General features: G+C 36.8%; 1 protein-coding gene across 1 annotated transcript in view; it reads right to left on the reverse strand.

The window, feature by feature from the left end:
- SPAG17 (sperm associated antigen 17) overlaps positions 1 to 12,041 on the reverse strand; it is a 218,614-nt gene that overhangs the window by 96,228 nt on the left and 110,345 nt on the right. The window contains exons 19-20 of the mRNA XM_060009438.1: positions 6,411 to 6,592; positions 4,752 to 4,837 (exon numbers count right to left, since the gene is read on the reverse strand). Of these exons, the coding sequence (XP_059865421.1) occupies positions 4,752 to 4,837; positions 6,411 to 6,592 (268 nt within the window). The remainder of the gene's footprint in view (positions 1 to 4,751; positions 4,838 to 6,410; positions 6,593 to 12,041) is intronic.

Raw genomic sequence — 12,041 nt, forward strand, 5'->3', positions numbered from 1 at the left:
TTTAGAATCAGCTTTCTAAGGTTCATTAAAAAACTGCTGAAATTTGATAGGAATATATTTCTATTTCCCATTGTGGTCACAGGGACTCTAGCCCTTGGTGTTATGAGAATGGTGAAGAAAAGGGCCATTGTGAAAAAACTACCTATTGTTGAAACTCTGGGCTGCTGTAACATGATTTGTTCAGATAAAACTGGAACCCTGATGAAGAATGAAATGACTGTTACCCACATATTTACTTCAGATGGCCTGTGTGCTGAGGTTACTGGAGTTGGCTACAATCCATTTGGGGAAGTGATTGTTGATGGTGGTGTTGTTCATGGATTCTATAACCCATCTGTTAGCAAAATTGTTGAGGCGGGCTGTGTGTGCAATGATGCTGTAATTAGAAACAACACTCTAATGGGGAAACCAACGGAAGGAGCCTTAATTGCTCTTGTAGTGAAGATGGGTCTTGATGGAGTTCAACAGGATTATATCAGAAAAGCTGAATACCCTTTTACCTCTGAGCAGAAGTGGATGGCTGTCAAGTGTGTGCACCGAACACAGCAGAAAACAAAATCAACCGATGTAACTAACAAAACCTAAACCCGCTGACCTGACTCAGGATCTAGAAGAGGTCAGCCTGGCACAGATATGAAAAACGTACCAATTAAAAAAAAGCCCCACGGGACTTTGCTGGTGGCGCAGTGGTTAAGAATCCACCTACCAATGCAGGGGACACGGGTTCGATTCCTGGTCTGGGAAGATCCCACGTGCAGTGGAGCAACTAAGCCCGTGCGCCACAACTACTGAGCCTGTGCTCTAGAGCCAGCGAGCCACAACTACTGAGCCCATGTGCCGCAACTGCTAAAGCCTGCATGCCTAGAGCCCTGCTCTGCAACAACAAGCCTGCACACCGCAAAGAAGAGTAGCCCCTGCTCGCCGCAACTAGAGAAGCCTGCAGGTTGCAACGAAGACCCAACGCAGCCAAAAATAAATAAATAAACAAACAAAACAAAAGAAAGTATGAGCATATACTTTTAAAGGTATATGAGTATATTTCATATCCTAAACTGAGTCTTCTCATCCAGACCATGGTATATTTTCCCACTTATTCAGGTGTTTATTGTCCTTCAATAACATGTTGTAATTTTCTCCATAAAGAAAAATCTTTTATTGATTTATTTTTCTTGCCACCTTATAGTTTTTGTTGCTCTTGTGAATGATATTGGTTTTATGTTACATTTTCTAATCAGTTATTGCTGGTGAATAGGAACTCCAGTGATTTCTTTTTCTATGTTAATCTTGCATACAGTAACCTTGCTGTGCTTCCTTAATTCATTTTAAAAGCCAACATGCACCCCAATTTCATAGCAGCATTATTTACAATAGCCAAGATAGGGAAGCAACTTAAGTGTCCATCAACAGATGAACAGCTAAAGTAGATGTGATATATATATATATATATATATATATATATATATATATATATACACACAATAGAATACTACTCAGCCGTAAAAAGAATTAAATTTTGCCATTTGCAGCAACATGGATAGACTTGGAGGGTATTATGCTACGTGAAATAAGTCAGAGAAAGACAAATACTGTATGATATCACTTACATGTAGAATCTAAAAAATACAAAAAAAACTAGTGAATATAAAAAAAAGAAACAGACTCACAGATATAGAGAACAGATTAGTAGTTACCAGTGGGGAGAGGGAGGGGGAGGGGCAATATAGGGGAAGGAGATTAAGAGGTACAAAGTATTAGGTATAAAATAAACTACACGGATCTATTGCACAACACAGGGAATATAGCCAATATTTTGTAACAACTATAAATATAGTGATTTCTTTTTTAGTTATAGTTATATCTTTATTTGAAAATCTCATCTGCCAACTTAGTGCTTTCCACCAACTCGGGGTGCAGAAACCTTCACAGGCTTCACAATCTTTTGATTAGGTGCTGCCTTTGTAATAGCCATTGCTGTCTTTATAAAATTGTGAATCACTATACTGAACACGTGTAACTTATATAATATTGTACATCAACTATACTTAAATTAAAAAAAAGAGCCAACACATGGTGCTTCCCTGGTTGTTTGGTGGTTAAGATCCCATGCTTCCACTACAGGAGGCGTGGGTTCGATCCCTGTTCAGGGAAGTTCCACATACCGTGAGGTGCAGCACCTCCCCCCCCAAAAAAGAAGCCAACGTAACCTTAATAGTAATGCTTGTTAAGAACAACACAAAAGCCTATCATTTCATTCATCATAGACACAAAAATTCTAGATAAAATACTATCAGAACAGAGTAAGTTATTTATTAAAATAATTAAATATTAAAATATTAATTAAAATATTAAAATAATAACATTCCATGAAAAAAATGGTGCTATAATTTTTCATCAATAATGTACATAAAGATGGACCCAGGGACTTAACTAAAAATTAAAATTCCTAGGTTCTATTCCCAAAGATCAGTTAGAATGGAGTGAAAACACGTATATTTTAAGTCTCTCCTCCCCCCAGAGATACCTAGGCAATTACGGCATATGTGGTTTTGTGGGATAAGGACTAAACTTTAGGAAATGCTGAGGAGAAGTTTGTTTTAGAAATACAAAGTTTATTCATATTGTTAAATCAATCTCCATAATTCAATATATCTCCTAAATAAAGGGGAAAAAACCCCAATAGATATTAGTTTCAATACCAACAGATACTTTAAAAATGTACTAAGATTAAGCAGCAAATAATAATAAACTTAAAGATTTGCCATGTAATTATCTTTATCATTAATACCAAGAAGCCAGGGAGGCTCACCAGTCTTAACCAATGTTCTTTTGAGGGTTATTGCATACTGATGGAGGTGGGAAAATCAGCTCCTGCCTACACAGTCTATAAGCTTACAACAAAGCTACTGGAATTAAAATAGTATGGTACTTGTATAAGAATAATTAACTGAAACAGAATACAGCATTCAAAAATGGTTTAAAATACCATCACATTGGGATTAGGTTTTCAACATGTGAATTTTGAAGGACACAAACACTCAGTAGACACTATAGTGTTCAGAAGAGTTCAGGACATCTCTTATCATTTTATAGGGATCTATAAAAATGGATTAAAAAATGGGTACCTAATATGTGACATATCAATATTCCAATTTGTTTAAGGGGTGGGGATTAATATTACATTTAATTAAATAGTACTAGTAAAATGACAGTCCATCTGGCAGAGAAAAAGACCCTTACATTATGCTACAAAACATGTATTTCAGATAGATTAGATCTCTGAATATAAAAAGGATATCTATGAAAATATTCTAAGAGAGTGAAGGAAAATTAACATACAAACTCAAGGTGGAATCAACCTGATGGAACCAAAAACACAGAAGCCCTAAAACCATAAAAAAAAAAATGACAGATTTTTAAAATGCTTTTTTTGACAAGCTGTAACGTACATACAAAAAGAGCACAAATCCTAAGTGAACAGCTGAATGAACTACCACCAAGTAAGTGCTCCTGTAAAACTACCACCAGGTCAAGAAACAGACGACCTCCAGCTCCCCAGAAGCCCTCCTCACGCTTCTCCTCAATTACCACCCACTTGTACTGCCCCAAAGGCAAATATCATCCTAATTTTTAATACATTAGTTTAACTTTGCCTATTTAAAAACTTATGTAAACAAAATCCTACATAAGGTATATAGTCTTTTAACTTTCTCTTCTTTTGCTTAACATGTGTGTGAGATTCATCCGTATTTCTGTGTGTAGCTATATGTCATTTATTTCCAGAGCTGCATAGTATTTCATTACATGAACCATTCTAGGCATTCTACTGATGAATCTTTGAATTGTTTCCAGTTTGGGAGAATTAAAAATAATGCTGCAAGGAAAACTGTGTCCATGTGTCTTGGTGAACACATGCATGCATAAGTATATTAGGTATATACTTAGGAGTGAAACTATTTGGTTAAAGAGAAATCATATGCTTAACTTTAGTATGTATGTCCAATTTTCCAAAGTGGAAGTACCAACTTATATTTCAATCAGCAGTGTATGAGAATTTACTTTACTTCACATCCTTGACAAAATCTGGCATTGTGTCTTTTAAATTTTGGCCGAAGATGATTGATTTGACTACATAAAAGTTAAATATTTCTGTATAAATAGAAAAAAGTGGTATTTATTACTAAGGAAATTGTTTAATAAATTAAGGTACATCCAAATCATAGACTAATATAATGCTATGAAAATAAGTTAGATCTCTAGATACTGTCCGGAAGTGATATTCATGATGTGTTGCCAAGAGAAAAAAGCATGTAGCAGAGTTAAAAACAAACATACCAAACCTAAACCAAAACCAAACATGAATACTCTCTTATATTTGTGCATGCATGCTTGTATAAGCATAGAACATGCCAAATCATTAATATTTCTGACTTTAGGGTCTTAGGACAGCCAGGTTAAGTTTGATTTCTTATAAAAGCATGTATTACTTTTGTAACTAAAAATTCCAATAAAAATGCAAACAAAAACAACTTCCTGCAGCAGATGCAGAGAGTTTACCAACTATGAACAAAGCACTGCCCTGGATTTTGGCATAGTTTCCTAAAGGCTTATCATCTGATGGAGGAAATAGCTTGGTGGAGAGACTGTCATTTCAAGTTTAGCAGAAAGATCATTTCCTGTTATACCACACAAACTAGCACAAAATAACTTTGACCTTGTGATTTGTCAGTGTCATTTGTCTTTCCTTGGATTACCTTGAGAGAGCCTTCTAAAATAAAAGGAATCTTTTCCTTCTCTTTTTCTTGATCTGATATCTCTGTTTTGCTCATTTCTTTGTTACCTATAATCAGAGAAAATTAAACTTCTTAGTAAAACTCTCTAAAATAAGGTTTCATCGAAGGACCAAGCGTCTGGGTTGTAGGGGATCCCCATTCACTCATCTCTGAATTCTTTTTTTGCCATCTCTAGAGTAGACATCTGAAGTGGAACTGAGCTCTTTTAGGGATGAACAACTCACCATCTGTGGAGGCAGTACATTCCATTCTCAAAGTGTTGAGATTTTGAAGCTTTTAGTGAACTGGACTCTCTCTCACTAGAGTTTTAACCTAATTAATCCTAATTTAACCCCTTAAGACCACACAGAACAAATGTAACTTTTCTTTCTATACTGAAGCCCTCCTCTTGCCATCATAGTTATTCTGTTGTGAAGATTTACATCTGTCCTGACTTGAGAGGCCTCAAACTGAATGCAATACCTACCAGGTGTATTCCAATCCCAATTCCAAATAAACCATTTTCTGAATTTGGTCCATAGACACCCAGATAATTATTAAGCTTTTGGTTCTGCTCAGAAGCAGAATAAAGAAAAGGCAGTCAACCCACAATTTTTGCTACTAACAGTAAAGTATGGCCTGGACACGATTGTGAGAGGGCAGCCCTACCTGTCTTTTTAGATAGTCCCATCGAGTATTCCAATTACCTAGTGCTGTCCTGCTGCACCCCATCAGGAGGAAGGCTGAGTTGATGGATGGATTATGTAACCATTTTGGTGAAAGGTGAATGCTTCATCTTTGACTTGGTTTTCCAAGTTTTATTTTAGAATCAAGCCAAGCAAATTGGCTTTGGTAGTTTATAGTGGTTGCAAAAACTTTGGAAATTATATAGTTTTGCTTCTTTATAGGAAATCACTCTCAACTTGGTTATCAGAAACAATGAGTATTATTCACACAGAGCTCATTTCCTTTGTACGAACCCAGTGAAATATCTTTACTTTCCAGATGAATTACCTCAACATTTCACTTATTTATCAAGTATCCTTCCTCTTTTTCTCACCCTCTTCTCTCTGACTGACAGCATCAAAGCCAAGAAAATTGACAACAACAAAAATGAAAATATCTATTGATCCAACATCCTGTAGAGTCCATGTCACAGGCCCCCAGTAATCCGTTTTTCCTTCATTTTTAAATTCTAACTCCCAGTTAGTCTCGGGACTATTTTGTTTACTCTTCTAAGGAAGGTCTTGTTTTAATCTCACTTTGGAAGCCATAATGATTCTTACGGAGACATACTGACTCTGAATCTAACTCACATATTGCCAACAAAACTTAGATAGGTGAACCTATCAATCCCAGCAAAATAAAGACATTTGGCATTTCTCAGCATCACACTGGATCTGAATAGATTGAATCTTTCAGATCTGGCAGGAAGTATGGTCAATATAAGACAAGTATCAATCAATATACAACAAATATTTTCATCATATTTAGAATGCAGCTATTCTATTTTTTAGGGAAAGTGAAGAGTCTCAGAAATTTTGTGGATAACTCTTTTTAATCCTGAAATGTTCACTGTCTTGATTAAATTAATAAATAGAATGTCTTTGGACTTATGTATAAGTTCAACTGGTTACTTATTTTTAGATTTTTTAATAGAATAAATTCTGCTAGTAGAAGAAATTTTGGTACCAGCAGAAGATTCTATTTCCAGCTCATTCTTGGTCCTACTGATTTCCTCAGCCATTTTAGCTTCCTGATATCCAGTTTCTTCTTTTATGATCCAATCTTGAATGGATTTTGCAACAAGTTCCAAATAATTCCTAAAAAAAAGCAAAGAACAGCAGGTGACAATTGAGCTAATATTAGTTAAAGTCAACAAGTGCTTAAGATACTGATTGTGCAAATGAAATTTAAAAAAATGAACTGATTCTAAATTGCCCATGTAACAAATGTAATAGCAATATATCCTAGAATATATTTTGTACAAAGTAGTCATATATAAATATCCAATAAACATTTGAAAATCGTTCAGCTTCCTTCATGATTAAAGATGTATAAAATTAAAAATTAGATATTTCCATCCAAACCAAAGATTAAAATGCTTGATAATACCAAGAGTTGATGACGGTTTGGAGAAACAGTCATTCTCAATGCTATTAATTGGAGAGTAATATGGCAAAATCTCTTTTTAGGCCAATTTTATAGCACAATAGGTACTATCTTAATTGACTACCAGCTAAGTGACTCACTGTACTAGCTGAAACACCGCACTCTTGCTATAAAACTTACTGGCCCTTGAATACCCACATCCTAAATACTACACCCTAAGCTGCTTGTGCATTTATGTATATATCAGCATCTTATTGCTTACCAGGATTCAGTAATATTTGCTCCCAAATCCATTTATTCTATTTATACAGATTATTGTAATTATTTTAACTAAATGTTATGTACACTTACAATATATGAATGTCCAAAGAAAGTTGTTGCTAGGGAAAAAAGTTGAAATATTTAGGTTTGACAATAAAGATTAGTTACTGTCAAATTGTATGAAAGTGAGGATAAAAGTTTTGAAAAAATAAAGCTAGATGAATTCTATACTCAGGTTGCTTCATTATTTTCTTTAATTCTTGATCTCTTTTAAAGAAAAGAAATGCAAATTGGAAAAGAAGTAGTAAAACTGTCATGGTTTGCACATGACATGGTACTATACATAGAAAATCCTAAATATACTACCAGAAAACTACTAGACCTCATCAGTTAATTTGGTAAAGTTGTAGGATACAAAATTAATACACAGAAATCTGTTGCACTTCTATACACTAAAAATGAAATAGCAGAAAGAGAAATTAAGTAAACAATCCCACTTAATATTGCATCAAAAGGAATAAAATACCTAGGAATAAACCTATCTAAGGAGGCAAAAAACCTATACTACAAAAACTATTAGACACTGATGAAAGAAACTGAAGAGGACACAAACAGATGGAAAGATATACTGTGTTCTTGGATTGGAAGAATCAATATGGTTAAAATGACCATACTAACCAAGGCTATCTATAGATCCAGTGCAACCCCTATCAAATGCCCAATGGCATTTTTCACAGAACTAGAACAAAATTTTTAAAATTTGTATGGAAATACAAAAGACCCTGAATAGCCAAAGCAATCTTGAAAAAGAAGAATGGAGCTGGAGGAATCTATACTACAGACTCAGACTATACTACAAAACCACAGTAATCAAAACTGTATGGTACTGGCACAAAAAACAGAAACATAGACCAATGGAACAGGATAGAAAGCCCAGAAATAAACCCACACACTTATGGGCAATTAAAATCTACGGCAAAGGAGGCAAGAATATACAAAACAATGGAGAAAAGATAGTCTCTTCAATAAGTGGTGCTGGGAAAACTGGACAGTTACATGTAAAAGAATGAAATTAGAACAGTCCCTAACACCATACACAAAAATAAACTCAAAATGGATTAAAGACCTAAATGTAAGGCCAGACACTATAAAAAGCTTAGCGGAAAACATAGGCAGAACACTCTTTGATATAAACTGCAGCAATACTTTTTTTGGATCTGTCTCCTAGAATAATGGAAATAAAAACAAAAATAAACAAATGGCTCCTAATTAAACTTAAAAGCTTTTGCACAACAAAGGAAACCATAAACAAAATGAAAAGATAACCTACAGAATGGGAGAAAATATTTGCAAACTATGTGATAGAGAAGGGATTGAGTTCCAAAATATACAAACAACACATACAGCTCAATAAAAAAAACAAACAAACAACCCAATCAAAAAATGCACAGAAAATCTAAATAGTCATTCTCCAATGAAGACATACAGATGGCCAATAGGCACATGAAAAAAGTGCTCAATGTTGTTAATTACTAGAGAAATGCAAATCAAAACTACAATTAGGTTTCACCTCATACCAGTCAGAATGACCATCATCAAAAAGTCTAGGGCAGGGCCTCCCTGGTGGCGCAGTGGTTGAGAGTCCGCCTGCCGATGCGGGGGACGCGGGTTCGTGCCCCGGTCTGGGAGGATCCCACATGCCGCGCCACGGCCGCTGGGCCTGCGCGTCCGGGGCCTGTGCTCCGCAGCGGGAGAGGCTGCAGCAGTGAGAGGCCCGCGTACCGCAAAAAAAAAAAAAAAAAAAAAAAAAGTCTAGGGCTTCCCTGGTGGTGCAGTGGTTGAGAGTCCGACTGCTGATGCGGGGGACGCGGGTTCGTGCCCCGGTTCGGGAGGATCCCACATGCCGCGGAGCGGCTGGGCCCATGAGCCATGGCCGCTGAGCCTGCGCGTTCGGAGCCTGTGCTCCACAACGGGAGAGGCCACAACAGTGAGAGGCCCGTGTACCGCAAAAAAAAAAAAAAAAAAAGAAAAAAGTCTACAAATAATAACTGCTGGAGAGGGTGTGGAAAAAAGGGAACTCTCCGGCACTGTTTGTGGGAATGTAAATTGGTACAGCCACTATGGGGAACAGTATGGAGTTTCCTTAAAAAACTAAAAATAGAGTAACCATATGATCCAGCAATCCCACTCCTGGGCATATATCCAGAGAAAACCATACTTTGAAAAGACACATGTACCCCAGTGTTCACTGCAGCACTATTTACAATAGCTAGGACATGGAAGCAACCTAAATGTCCATCAACAGAGAAATGGATGAAGAAGATGTGGTACATATATACAATGGAATATTACTCAGCCATAAAAAGGAACAAAACTGGTCACTTATAGAGATGTTGATAGACCTAGAGAGTGTCATACAGACCAAAGTAAGTCAGAAAGAGAAAAACAAATATCATATATTGATGCATATATACGGAATTTAGAAAAATGGTATAGATGATCTTATTTGCAAAGCAGAAATAGAGACACAGACATAGAGAACAAACGTATGGATACCAAGGGAGAAAGGGGTGGGGTGGGAGGATCTGGGAGATTGGGATCGACACATATACACTATTGATACTAGGTATAAAATAGACAACTAATGAGAACATACTATATAGCACAGGGAACTCTACTTAATGCACTGTGGTGACCTAAATGGGAAGGAAATCCAAAAAAGAGGGGATGTATGTATAGGTATAGCTGATTCATTTTGCTGTACAACAGAAACTAACAAAACATGGTAAAGCAACTATACTCCAATAAAAATTAAGTTAAAAATAATAAAAAAATTTAATAATAAAATACCTTATTTGCCTAAAAAAAGAGAAAGAAAGAAACTGAAAATTGTAGACTATGAATTATGGTTACACAACATCTTTATTTGGAAGGTAGAAGATATCTCAAACTCAGCATGCCCCAAATCAAACTCCTGATCTTCCACTCCAAACTGCTCATCAAGCCCTTTGGCCTCTTAGCTGATGGCAAGTCTGCACTTGTCATCAGGTTGAGTTGAATAGGTCAAATACCCTGAAGTTATCTTTGACTACTCTTGTTTCTCATGTTCTTCTTCCAATCTGTCAGGAAATCCAAATGATTTTTTAAAACATATTTAAAATACATTCAGAATCTGATCACTTCTCACTCCCTTTACCACTACCGTCCTGGTCTGTCACTACCACCTTTTGCTAGGATTGCTTCCATAGACTCCCAACAAGTCTCCTTGTTCCTACCTTCGACCCCTTGTAGTCTATTCTAGAGAGAGCAAGTAGGAAGATCTGTTTCATCCTTAAGTCATATCATGTCTCTCTTATGCTCAGGACCTTTCAATAAGTCTGCATTTCAAACAAAACCCAGAATCATTACTACTGATCTGTGATGAGAGAACACGGATATATATATTTCAAATGAGATAACAAAATAAGGAATATTTCAGCATGCAATGATTCAGGAAATTTGCCACCCACAGATACTTTCTGAAAGAATTACTCACAAATGTCTTCCAGCTGCATTAAGAAAAAACATCCAAGACAACATGGGATATAAGTAAGAGTTAAGAAATCATAAAATTTACAATTAAATGTAGGCAACTATTTATGCCACTTATTTATGATTAAAAAATATTACTTTACAATTGGAAATAAAATTTTTAGGCAATTTCTAAATCAGAGGTAGGAGATTTGTTGGGAGTAAGTGAAAATATGTTAAAGATTTTAACATTTTCTGTGAAATGATATTAATATTCTTTAACCCTAGCTATTATATAAAAAGGTTTAAATATGTGATTTAAAAGGATAAGTGTAACTTCTAGAAGAATATAAATAGAATGTATGACTTTTAAAAATCGCATGCTAAGAATGAGCTAAGAAAATTGAATCTAACAAAAGGAAGGAAAGGGATTAATCCTGAAGTAAAAATGTGTGTTTATAAATTTAATGGTAAGACACGGTCCCTGGCTGCCGTCTTGGATGCAGCGTCCATTGCCTCACTTCTGCACATGGCTCCCCTGAGCTGAAGTGTTGGTGGCAGCCATTCCGCACTAGGAACTCTGGTCGGAAGAGCCGGATGCAATGCCTCTGCATGTGGCTCCCTGTGAGCAAGGGAAACCCGACTAAGCACAAAGGAAAAAAGCCATCTCAGAGCTGTGACTGTTTTCAAGGCTATTGTTTTTCTCTGTGGAACACTACCTTTGGGGCAAAGCAAGGAAGAAGCAGGTGATTCTAATGTGCAGCACAGAAGGAGAGACACTGCAGGCCAGCATCTCCAACTCTGAAGGCACTCCAGCCGTGTGGCTCACAGGGTCTTGGTGCTCCGACTGGGTGTCAGGCCTGACCCTCTGAAGTGTGAGAGCCAAGTTCAGGACATTGGTCCACCAGAGGCCTCCTGGCCCCACATAATACCAATCAGCGAGAGCTCTCCCAGAGATCTCCATCTCAATGCTAAGACCCAGCTCCAATCAACGACCAGCAAACTCCACTGTTGGACATCCCATGCCAAACAACTAGCAAGATGGGAACCCCACCCATTAGCAGAGAGGCCTCCTAAAATCATACTGAGTTCACAGACACCCCAAAACACACCACCAGATGTGGTCCTGCCCACCAAAAAGACAAGATTCAACTTCATCCACCAGAACACAGGCACTAGTCCCCTCCACAACGAAGCCTACACAACCCACTGAACCAACCTTAGCCACTGGGGTCAGACACCAAAAACAACAGGAACTACAAACATGCAGCCTGCAAAAAGGAGGCCCCAAACACAGTAAGTTAAGAAAAATGAGAAGACAGAGAAATACACAGCAGATGAAGGAGCAAGGTAAAAACCCACCAGATCAAACAAATGAACAGGAGATAG

This window comes from Delphinus delphis, chromosome 1 (genome assembly GCF_949987515.2).
Source record: "Delphinus delphis chromosome 1, mDelDel1.2, whole genome shotgun sequence".
In the NCBI taxonomy this organism is placed as follows: Eukaryota; Metazoa; Chordata; class Mammalia; order Artiodactyla; family Delphinidae; genus Delphinus; species Delphinus delphis.